Raw genomic sequence first — 12,712 nt, forward strand, 5'->3', positions numbered from 1 at the left:
ACTAGATGAATACCTCATTACGATACAATAAGTTAAAGTGACTGTAAGTGATAAGGTTAATAGAATTAAATTTTGTTGACTAAGTGCAAATCTAAATAAAGATTAAAATTTATTTGAATACTTACATTTACGCATTTACGATTGTAACAATGATAAACAAAAATAAAAAGGTTAAATAGGGAATTAACCCACCCCTAAATACCTAAAATTACCATATAAATGATACTTAATTATATAACCTCACACGACAAGCAACTAGAATTAACGACCATTTAAAAAAGGACGGATAGTGAAATATAGTACAATGATAACGTATTTTATGAAATGTAGATGAACGAAATGATATGTTTAAATACGTAGGCTGCCTCTAAGACAAGGCCCCCCCCTCAGACATGTAGGCACAGACCTACATGTCTGAGGAGGGGCCTTGTTAAAGAGTCAAGCCTACGTACATACATATATAATTTAATGTTCATTTATATAACGTTCTGTATAGTACATTCACCGCTCTTTTATTAGAATAACAAAAGAGCCGTGAATGTACGTTATTTATATCATTCATATAATATTAAATTTTATTTAAACCCTCTTAATAGAGTTTCTAAAATAACCTAGAGATATTGATTTATATTTATCCTGGAAGATTTGGTGTTCCAGGATAAATAAAATCATTATCTCATCTAATACAACCCTCTTAAGAGGGTTTAAAATTTAATAGAGTTATAAACTTATTTGTAGTATTTTTTGTCCTAACACTGAGTGTTAGGACTAGGAAAAACTACTGCGGATACGTTTATATCTTATTAAATGTAACTATAATAAAATATTATTTTTTCTATTTTATATCATTATAATGACGTTCTGTATAGATAAAATTACTTCAAATTGTAAATTCAAAAACCCCTAAAATCGCTAAAAATCAGCTTAAAGATTACGTTTAGGGAATTTTATAACCCTGTTTTACACGTTTAATGCTAAGATTCTCGATATTGACCTCAAAAACAGCCTTTTCAAGATCTTACCTTTAATCCTGTAAAAAAGCAAATTGCCCTACCCCAAATTTTTCTTCAAAAAATGTAAAATAAATAATTTTATTCTATTTCAGCAAAGGAGAACGAGAGCAATCTGAACTATTTCCTTCCAGGAGATGACTCAATATAAACCGATCTCTCCCCAACAAATTAGGGGAACGATAATTTCATCTTATTTTTTATTTGAGGGGACATCAAGAATCTGACCGTACCGCTAGTATACGGGTATAAACGCAATCGTTAATTAAAGAGAGAATTGAGTGTTCGATGTAAGTCTGATATTGTCTACTGTTAAAAAAAAGGATGAAGTCATTTTATTTAGATTAACCTGAGAGAAGAACTCCCTCCCTCGTTACGCTTCAGTTAGAAGCGTAACCTCGGGGGGGGGGGGGGGTTCTTCTCTCTCGCAGGTGTTAAAGGGTAAGCTAAATTAAGCTACTGGGCTCATACCCCAATGATAGAGTAATCTCTCTTTAAATGATTAAGTGATTATGTCTATTTTTTTCTTATATTCTCATAGTGTCCTTCCACTCTCGGTTAGATTTGTGGCTTAGAATAGAAATAAATTCTTTAAGCTTTATCCCTATCATAATTGAAGAAAGAAAAGAAAATAGATTAAAATATTTTTTAATTCAGTCAGTAGCCTCAGTCATCTTTTTAGCCAGTATTCTGAATCAATCCTTTTCATTCTTAATTCCTTTTGCCCTACTAATTAAGATTGGTGCGGCCCCGTTCCATATATGACTAGTAAGTATTTCTAAATCTATGTCATGAAAGGTTTTATCCCTTTTAATAACTTTTCAGAAAATTGGGCCTCTTCTTGGACTGGCTATACTGCAATTCACAAATTCTTTTTTTTATTTTTATTAGAGCATTTATTGGTGGATTAGGAGGGATTAACCAATCCAACCTTCGGCTGATTATAGCGTTTTCTCCAATTAGACATTTATCTTGATTAATAGTTAATATAAGTAGATTTTTCTTGATATTAGCTTATTACATGACTTATCTGGCTATTCTATATTTTGTGGTAATTTTATTACAACAAAAGGGCACGTACTCCCTCGCCCAAATGAATAGTAATGCTAGATTAATTTATAAAGCTTCGATTTCATTTAATCTTCTCTCTTTAGCCGGGTTACCCCCATTCTTGGGATTTTTTATTAAGTGGATATCTCTGGAAATAAATATTTTATCTCCTCTTCTTGTATTAGTCCTTGTTGTGTCCTCATGTCTATCAGTCTATTTTTATTTTAAGATTGCTATAAGATCTCTTTTATTCCCCTCAGAGGTAAAGTCTAAGCAAATAGAGATCCTGGGTATTCTATAAATAGGGTTTAATATTTTTCTTCCTCTATTCTTTTTATAAAGCTTTAAGTTAATTAAACTACCAGCTTTCAAAGCTGGAAATAAGAAGTTCTTAAGCTTTAATAATTCACTCTTAATATAGATGGGGGTATTATCTACATAATTACAGTATCAACGTAATCCTTTTTATCAGGCACCTCATCTCTTCTTATTATATATGAAATGTAAATTTCTCTTTAAGAATCAAAATCTTACGTGCACAAAACACTTATATACACATTACCCTACTTACAATAAAATAATTTTTAATTAATTAGGCCCGGGTTAGAAACAACTCAAGATTTGCAATCTTGTATTTTTTTTTTTAAACTACTGAGCCGTAAATTAATCATAGTAAAGGGAATAATCCTTAACTAAATTTACAATTTAGCACCTATAATCGGCCACTTTACTTATGCAACGTTGATTTTATTCTACAAATCACAAGGATATTGGAACTTTACACTTTATTTTTGGGGCTTGAGCAGGTATAGTTGGGACTTCTTTAAGAATGCTCATTCGAGCAGAATTGGGTCAACCAGGTTCCCTGATTGGCGATGAACAGGTATATAATGTTATTGTGACAGCTCATGCATTTGTTATAATTTTTTCATGGTTATACCAATCTTGATTGGGGGATTTGGTAACTGATTAGTACCCATTATACTAGGGGCCCCAGATATAGCCTTTCCCCGGTTAAATAATTTAAGCTTTTGAATGCTTCCACCATCCCTGACTCTTCTCTTGGCCAGATCTATAGTTGAGAGAGGTGCAGGAACTGGATGAACAGTTTATCCCCCTCTATCCTCAGCCATTGCCCATGCCGGACCTTCTGTAAATTTAGCTATTTTCTCGCTTCATTTAGCTGGAGTTTCCTCTATCTTAGGGGCTGTAAATTTTATTACTACTATCATTAATATACGACCTCAGTCAATATCTATTGACCGTATACCTCTCTTCGTTTGGGTAGTGGGAATCACCGCCGTTCTTCTTCTTTTATCACTTCCAGTCCTAGCGGGGGCTATTACCATACTGCTAACTGATCGTAACTTAAATACTTCTTTCTTCGACCCCGCAGGTGGTTAGCACTTGGCACATACTTCTACTTAAGGGTAATTTCTTTTTATTAGAACTTGTCCTTTTCATCTCAAGGAAAAGATGCTAATGAAACTAATTAATTTTCAAAGGCTTTTAGAGTTCAGTTTTTGAGAGGAAGTTTCAAACTATTGTTAAGAAGACCAAGTCAGGTCACCACGACCAGAATTAACAATGATGTTGTTGAAAACAGTCTAGAGGAATATGAAGATAAGTTTTAGAGCTGCAGTTAAGACATTTGAGGCCAAGGGAATAACATTGTCAAGCATACTCGAATGGGGTGCGAAGAAGTCTGAACATGCCTTAAAAGAAGCAAAAAATTCAAGAACTTTAGTGAACCTATAAATGCAATTAAATAAAAAAAACAAGTTTTTTTAAGTGCAAGTAAAGAGCTACGTTAAAACTTAAAAAAAATAGAAGTTATTCCATATATGAATGATGTTGTCCCCTCCTCAACGCCTCACTCTTTAAGCTAAGGTTTTTTTATTGTTTTAAAAATCTGTTTATTGTTTTAAAATCTTTTATTGTTTTAGAAATCTTTTTTATTGATCTGTGGCAAAGAGGCAAATATTAGCGTAAAGAGTGAGGCGTTGAGGAGGGGACAAATAATTTCATATGTGGAAAAATTTATATTCGCTTCAAGTTTTAATGTCGGTCTCGTTAAAAAAAAACTTGTTATTTTTGTTTAATTTCTGAACGTTTTTGAATTAACCCATATTTTGATTTTGGCTCACCGTACATGAATAAATAAAACGAAATTTGCGTAAAAAGTTTTTTTCTGTCAAATATTTTTGATTGGACTATTTTGATACAAAAATAAGTGGGGTAGGAGACCTAGTTGCCCTCCAATTTTTGTTACTTAAAAATGGAACTAGATTTTTTTATTTGTTTGCGAATGTTTTTGTTAGTAATAATTATACTTACCTTACGAATTAACTTACGTAACGAAATTTTATATTTGTGTATTTTTTTTAAGTATATGAGGGGGTTCGCCCCCTCATCAATCCATCGCTCTTTACACTAAAGCTTGAATTTTGTCCCAAATCTTTAAGAATGACTCCTGAATCGCAAAGGCCGTAGAATAAATAGTTGAAATTACTAAAAATACATTAGCGTAAAGAGCAAGATATTGTGGAGGAGATGAATCCCCTTATATGCGTAGTATTATATGTTCATTTTAAGTTTTAATGCTGCTCATTACTTCCAGTTGAAAAAAAGTATCTATTTTCTCATTGTTTTCCTTTTTTAAATAATGCTAAAAAATCCTGGGCTGTTCCTTCCTCAACGCCCCACTCTTTACGCTAAAGTTAAACTCCTTCTCTCAACTCTCCTTTTTAAACAAACAATAAAAAGCATAAGCACAATGAGAGGGGTGTTGGGGAGGGTACAGCCCCTTTCATATACGGAGTAATTTCTGTTCGTTTTAAATTTTAATGTCACTCCTTATTTTTAGTTAAAAAAAAAACTTTTTTTTTTTATATTAAATTTCTGAATATTTTTGAATTAATGCACGTTTTGATTTTGGCTCTCCACACATGAATAATTAAAACAAAATTTGCATGTTAATTTTATTTTTTTGGCTAAATGGTTTTCTCATAGTTTTGATGGGACGATTTTGAGAAAAAAAGGAGCGGGGGATTAGGCCTATTTACCCTCCGATTTTTTGGTAAGACAATTAAAACTTATAATTTTGCGAATGTTTTTATTGGTAAAAATATACATAAGTTATGAATTAACTTTCGTAACTGACTCCAAATTCTTATGTTCTTATTGCATGTATGGGGGGGGGTGTTTCACCCCCTCGTCAATACCTTGCTCTTAACACTAAAGCTAAATTTTGTCCCAATTCCTTAAGAATGACCCTTGAATCACAAAGGCCGTAGAATAAATAGTTGAAATTAATAAAATTACTTTAGTGTAAAGAGTGAGGTATTAGAAAGAGGTGAACCCCTTATATGCGTAATAATTTCTGTTCATTTTAATTTTTGATGTTGCTCCTTAATTTCAGTTGAAAAAAAATTTTCACACTTGTTGTTTCACTGCTCTTTAACAAAAATGCAAAAAAAAAACACGCACCCCCTCATGGAAATTCTCTTCCCCCATAACAAATTCCTCCATGGAAAGCTTCCCCCACATAAACTCTCCCCTATCACCTCCCCTCCCAACCGAAAAATCCACCTGAAAGCGTCTTTGTTTTTCCCAATAACCATCACTATGTGTAAACACTGGTCAAAATTTGTAACTTGCAGCTTCTCCCATGGGGACTGTGGGGGAATAAGTCGTCTCTGGCCCTATTCCTTGGAAAAGGGCAATTCTATCCTATCTGGAATTATTGTTTTATCCTCATATCCTTTCACTGTATTCGGTCAACTCTACTTCACCTAGCCTTTGTCTCATACTTATCTAGTATGAGTGCTCCATCTGTTTTTTGATTGATGGGTATTAAATACATTCATTCATTAATAATACTACTTAGGTAGGTAAAACTATTCACCTGATTAAATTTTTGGTTATCTAAAACCTGCTCTTCACCCTGATTTATTCTTAGTCTAAAAGGCTTCTTAACTTTGATTTTCAACACCCCAAACTCCCAAAAACTAGGACAATTCATTTTAATAATATTCTTATCTAGAAGATTCAAATTACCTGCTAAATCGAAGTCTAGAAGAGTCTTAATCTTCTGTTTTAACCCTATTCTCCAAGAGCTTTTTTCTACTCCTTGGGACAAAGTAAATCAAAACAATCCACTTAAACTGGGATAGGACAAAACCCCACTTAAGCCCTGATTCCACACCAAATCCAACACTAGCCTCATTAAAGTATATTCCATCAAAATCAAGCTAATACCTGCAATTTCCACACTCGCTCTTATTCCCTTTCTTCCACAATAGTTTAATTCATATAATCATAAAATCACTAAAATATTCCCATTTTTTCAAAGTCATACTCACCATCGTCAGTAATTTATATTTAATTTCGCAATCAACATATTTCAAAAGCTCATTTGCCATGCTATAGCATCTGAAACCTTATTATTTTTCGATAGTATTCGTACTGTCTCTAAATTTTCCTCTCAAAATAAATTTTCCTTCACTTCCAAATTGTTAGAACAATTTAATTCTTTGCTGTATCATTTTCTATAGCTTTATCGCAGTTTAAAAGAATCTTAAAACGCTCTAGGCATCTCTTTTTAGCATTTTTATCATTATTATTATTACTAATTGAACTCCGACTTCTGCTTTTAGATGGGACAAAACTAGGACGGCTGCTTCTTCTCAATTTCTTACTATATAGAATATTACTATTAAGCTGTCTAGTTGCAGATTCCTGATCCCAAGCAATTTTATGCAAGGTCTCTATTTCACATCTGCCTATTTCACCCTTTGATTTCTTCTCTATTTTCCTAACTCTTCTTTTATTCTTGTAATATCAATCAGTCAGAAACTTCATGTAAAAATCTTTTATCTTTTCTTTCGTACTTAAACTACTCTTGCTTCTATTCCTAACTGTGTTTCTGAGTTTCCTAACTAAAACATATAAGGAAAATATGAGGTATAAGGAAGAAATAGTGTAGATCCCAAACTATAAAACAGATAAAGTAGCACATAAAAAGGATTTTTCGATTTGTATTGCACAAATATAGCTGATAAAAGACCACAAACGTAAGAAAAAATTATTTCCCTGACAAATAATGGGTCATGTTTATTTGCTTAAGTTGAATTTCACATTATAGTAGAATACCAATGGCGAATAAAAAGTGCAAAATAAACTGTTTTTAATGGTGTAAGTAAAATTTATAAACAGAAAATAAACAGTGTAAACAAACAACAATAAACATTAAAAAAAGATAACAGCGTTGTGCAAATTCCAGAATGTAGTAAAAAAGAAATACACTCGACCAAAGAAAACGTTACAGGGATATTTGTGTGTTACAGAATATTGTATCTTAGGTTGTGGCATTGTTCTTATATAGCGCAGTTTGTTGTGTGCAAGACTCTCCAACTGATGAAAACAAAATCTTCCTACAAAATTATAGTTGTTGTTTATTTTTTCTAATTATCTGTACTAAATACATTTAGACACCCAGGGTTGTCAATGCCTTTGTCTACTGAATCAAGTTAAAGTTCCTGGTCAGGGGTCTTTTTGAAAAAATATTCAATATCCTCCAAGGTTTTTCCTTTTGTTTCAGGAACAAACACAATGATAAAAACTGCTCCAACTGCAAGAATACAGGCATATAGCCAAAACGCACCATAATCACCAATGCCTTTTTGGAGCTCTGGGAATGTCCTAACAACAACAAAGATAAGTAAATTGCTAGAAAAGTAGCCGATTGATCCCATGATATCTCTATACCGGACTGGTGATAATTCTGCAAGCATAATATAGGGAACCGAAGAATATCCCCCAGCATAGGAAGTATAAAAAACTACCAGGGATGCGAAAGGTAGCCAAGAGATATGTTCAACTGATTCTGGTCCGTATGTGTCCTGAAATAAAATATCAAAATAAAAATTTGGTGTTTTAAGTGATACACTTGGACAACTGTTAATGTTATTAAGAAGTCAAGCATTTCAATAGTAAGAACTTTAAAATTCTTTGTTTACTGCAGAGTTATTTTATCGGGTTTTAGGTTCTCAAATTTGAAGTTCTCAACAAACAAAAATTTGAATAGGTTTTTTGGTTTCAAATCGGACTAGAGTACTTTGCAGAATCATTTAAAGCAATATTCCTGCTATTTGTGCACAAAGGCACGGTTTGGACTTTAAATAAATTTAGCTTAACTTGAAATATACTAAAATTTAAAAACACTTTGATGCATATAGATGGGATTTGAGGAACGTTGTCATCTACTCTTTCTCTCCAAAGTTAAGCACATGGATGAGCATTCCAAAGACTGTAGTTAGCTTACAAGAAGAGAAGGAGGCACTAGTATCTACAGATAAAATCATCCAATCCATATAGCGTTTGGCATTTTATGACGTTTTGTCAAGTTTTGTAATCGTGTTTCTTTCAGAAACTGAGATACAACACTTATTACTACGCTAATTTTACCAATTCTACCAGTTAAACTAACTTTTTCTTCTTTTATTGGCAAAAAAACTGTCCAATAGTGCCTAACGCTAGATGATATTGACAATTTTTTTTTATCAAACAGTTCGTGGTAATGAACTGTAGTAAGGAGCGACCCGGCTCAGTAGTAACCAAAATTCTAAAAAAAACGAAATTTTGATACCAACTGTTACATAAAAAAAATTACATGTTGATTCTAATTATAAATATATAGGTTTCATCAAGTTTAGTCTCACCCATCCAAAGTTACGTGCCTGAGAACATTTGCCTTATTTTAGAAAACAGGGAGAAACACCACTTAAAAGTCATTGAATCTCAACGAAAATCATACCATCAGATTCAGCGCATCAGAAAACTCTATAGCAGAAGTTTCAAGCTTCTATATAAAAAAATGTGGAATTTTGTATTGTTTGCCACAAGACAGATCAAGGATACCTCTTTATTTTTTATTATTTTTTCTTTTTTCCCAGGGGTGATCGTATCGATCCAGTGGTCCTGAAATATCGCAGGAGGGCTCACTCTAACGGAACTTAAAAGTTCTATTGCCCTTTTTAAGTGACCAAAATAAAATTGGAGGGCACCTAGACCCCCTCCCACGCTCATTTTTCCCAAAGTCACCAGATCAACATTCTGAGATCGACATTTTATTCAACATAGTCCAAAAACCCAATAACTATGTCTTTTGGGACGACTTATTCCCCCACAGTCCCCATGGGAGAGGCTGCAAGTTACAAATTTTTGACCAGTGTTTACACATAGTGATGGTTATTGGGAAAAACAAAGACACTTTCAGGGGGATTTTTCGGTTGGTAGGGGAGGTGATAGGGGAGAGTCTATGTGGGGGAAGCTTTCCATGGAGGAATTTGTTATGGGGGAAGAGAATTTCCATGAGGGGGTGCATTTTTTTTTGCATTTTTGTTAAATAGCAGTGAAACAACAAGTGTGAAAAAGTTTCTTCAACTGAAAGTAAGGAGCAACATCAAAAATTAAAACGAACAGAAATTATTACGCATATAAGGGGTTCACCTCTTTCTAATACCTCACTCTTTACACTAAAGTAATTTTATTAATGTCAACTATTTATTCTACGGCCTTTGTGATTCAATGGTCATTTTTAAGGAATTGGGACAAAATTTAGCTTTAGTGTTAAGAGCAAGGTATTGACGAGGGGGCGAACTCCCCCCATATACATGCAATAAGAACATAAGAGTTTGCAGTCAGTTACGAAAGTTAATTCATAACTTATGTATATTTTTACCAATAAAAACATTCGCAAAATTATAAGTTTTAATTGTCTTACCAAAAAATCGGAGGGTAAATAGGCCTAATCCCCCGCTCCTTTTTTTCTCAAAATCGTCCCATCAAAACTATGAGAAAGCCATTTAGCCAAAAAAATAAAATTAACATGCAAATTTCGTTTTAATTATTCATGTGTGGAGAGCCAAAATCAAAACGTGCATTAATTCAAAAATATTCAGAAATTTAATATTAAAAAAAAAAGTTTTTTTTAACTAAAAATAAGGAGTGACATTAAAACTTAAAACGAACAGAAATTACTCCGTATATGAAAGGGGCTGTACCCTCCCAAACGCCCCTCTCATTGTGCTAAAGTTTTTTATTGTTTGTTTAAAAAGGAGAGTTGAGAGAAGGAGTTTAACTTTAGCGTAAAGAGTGGGGCGTTGAGGAAGGAACAGCCCAGGATTTTCTAGCATTATTTAAAAAAGGAAAACAATGAGAAAATAGATACTTTTTTCAACTGGAAGTAATAAGCAGCATTAAAACTTAAAATGAACATATAATACTACGCATATAAGGGGATTCGTCTCCTCCACAATATCTTGCTCTTTACGCTAATGTATTTTTAGTAATTTCAACAATTTATTCTACGGCATTTGCGATTCAGGGGTCATTCTTAAAGATTTGGGACAAAATTCAAGCTTTTGTGTAAAGAGCGATGGATTGATGAGGGGGCGAACCCCCTCATATACTTAATAAAAATACACAAATACAAAATTTCGTTACGTAAGTTAATTCGTAAGGTAAGTATAATTATTACTAACAAAAACATTCGCAAACAAATAAAAAAATCTAGTTCCATTTGTAAGAAACAAAAATTGGATGGCAACTAGGCCTCCTGCCCCACTTATTTTTGTATCAAAATAGTCCAATCAAAAATATTTGACAGAAAAAAAAATTAATACGCAAATTTCGTTTTATTTATTCATGTACGGTGAGCCAAAATCAAAATATGGGTTAATTCAAAAACTTTCAGAAATTAAACAAAAATAACAAGTTTTTTTTTAACGAGACCGACATTAAAACTTGAAGCGAATATAAATTTTTCCACATATGAAATTATTTGTCCCCTCCTCAACGCCTCACTCTTTACGCTAATATTTGCCTCTTTGCCACAGATCAATAAAAAAGATTTCTAAAACAATAAAAGATTTTAAAACAATAAACAGATTTTTAAAACAATAAAAAAACCTTAGCTTAAAGAGTGAGGCGTTGAGGAGGGGACAACATCATTCATATATGGAATAACTTCTATTTTTTTTTTAAGTTTTAACGTAGCTCTTTACTTGCACTTAAAAAACTTGTTTTTTTTTATTTAATTGCATTTATAGGTTCACTAAAGTTCTTGAATTTTTCGCTTCTTTTAAGCCATGTTCAGACTTCTTCGCACCCCATTCGAGTATGCTTGACAATGTTATTCCCTTGGCCTCAAATGTCTTAACTGCAGCTCTAAAACTCATCTTCTTATTCCTCTAGACTGTTTTCAACAACATCATTGTTAATTCTGGTCGTGGTGACCTGACTTGGCCTTCTTAACAATAGTTTGAAACTTCCTCTCAAAATCTGAACTCTAAAAGCCTTTGAAAATTAATTAGTTTCATTAGCATCTTTTCCTTGGGATGAAAAGGACAAGTTCTAATAAAAAGAAATTACCCTTAAGTAAAAGTAAGTGCCAAGTGCTAACAGAGATATCTTTATGATAAGACCCGAAGTGAGCATTAGTGCTTTTCTGCCCAGACTGTCAATGAAGATTGAGACTGTCAACACTGCCACTACCAAACATACTGCAAGTATTATTGTAGCAATCCCCACATCTATTGGGCTGTTTCCTTCAAGAATAGTAACCTAAAAAAAAAAAGGTAAATTTTATCATTTTGAAATTGTTCTTTTGGAGATCTGTGAGTAAAAAAGGGAAAAACTTCTGCGTTCATTTTAACATAAAAAGTAAGTTTGAAACCTATATTTCAGTTCTGTTCCTGAGATTTTATAGATGTTAATCTTCGAAATTAAACTCCAATATAATTTAACATAAAAAAAAAACACTATAAATAATATTGAGCTTAGAGGTTAAAAGAGCTGTTGAGGGAGCTCAGAATAAAAATGATAACGTTAAATAGGGGATAAGTTGAAAGACAAATATTTTATCAAGTTATTATAGTTACATGACCGGGACTGAAAACAAAATAAAATACAGGACAACGAATGATCATAAAATTTATAGTCTAATACAAAGCATGATCAGTAAATGAAAAGTAAATATATGACTATAAGTGTGTAAACGATAATAACGATAATAAAAGCAAAACTTTTATCAAAACCTCGGACGTAATCAAGACTGGGTTTTTAGAAGGGGGATCATTAGTTGTGATCTTTTTGTAGTTGACTGTATGTACCTTTTTATACTAAGGCTGGGGAAACTTCTTACGGAGCGGGAGCCTGGTAGATCCCAAAACTAACGGGTCCATTCTCTGCATAAGTTATCTTGCGACTCAGTGGTATCAATTCACTGAAATTAGAAAGAGGACCAATATATATCTTCTGAAATCTAGAGGAAGCAATTTTGAACTTGTTTTCATTTTTCAATAAAATTACCGAAAAATAGGGTTTTCAAATCTTGGGGCAGCAATTATATTGTAGGGCTGTTTCCTCAAATTCAGATGACTGATATTACTTGTTAAACATAAAAATAGGTTCTTGCAACGATTCTTACTCTTACAAAGTAGTTGTGTGACAAAGTAATGGCCATTTCACGCTGTACTAAACCTTAACATTTCTGGAGCAGTTAAGCTTTTCTTAACTTGACAGGACCTCTTATTTACACATCACCTGAAATCAGACGAGTCACTTCCTTATGCGTTTAATAGTATCCA

At 32.8% G+C, this 12,712-nt stretch overlaps 1 protein-coding gene and 1 pseudogene across 2 annotated transcripts in view; one reads left to right on the forward strand and one right to left on the reverse strand.

The window, feature by feature from the left end:
* LOC136024832 (facilitated trehalose transporter Tret1-like) overlaps window positions 1-12,712 on the reverse strand; it is a 222,639-nt gene that overhangs the window by 26,918 nt on the left and 183,009 nt on the right. Inside the window, exons 5-6 of one of the 2 annotated variants that reach the window (XM_065700317.1) lie at window positions 11,496-11,687; window positions 7,234-7,963 (exon numbers count right to left, since the gene is read on the reverse strand). The exons of the other annotated variant lie outside the window; for it this stretch is intronic. Coding sequence (XP_065556389.1) covers window positions 7,592-7,963; window positions 11,496-11,687 — 564 coding nt within the window. The 3' untranslated portion in view covers window positions 7,234-7,591. Of the gene's footprint in view, window positions 1-7,233; window positions 7,964-11,495; window positions 11,688-12,712 lie in introns of those variants that run through there. 2 annotated transcript variants of the gene reach the window in all.
* On the forward strand, window positions 2,479-3,464 carry LOC136024833 (cytochrome c oxidase subunit 1-like; annotated as a pseudogene).

This window comes from Artemia franciscana, chromosome 3 (genome assembly GCF_032884065.1).
Source record: "Artemia franciscana chromosome 3, ASM3288406v1, whole genome shotgun sequence".
Taxonomy (NCBI): domain Eukaryota; kingdom Metazoa; phylum Arthropoda; class Branchiopoda; order Anostraca; family Artemiidae; genus Artemia; species Artemia franciscana.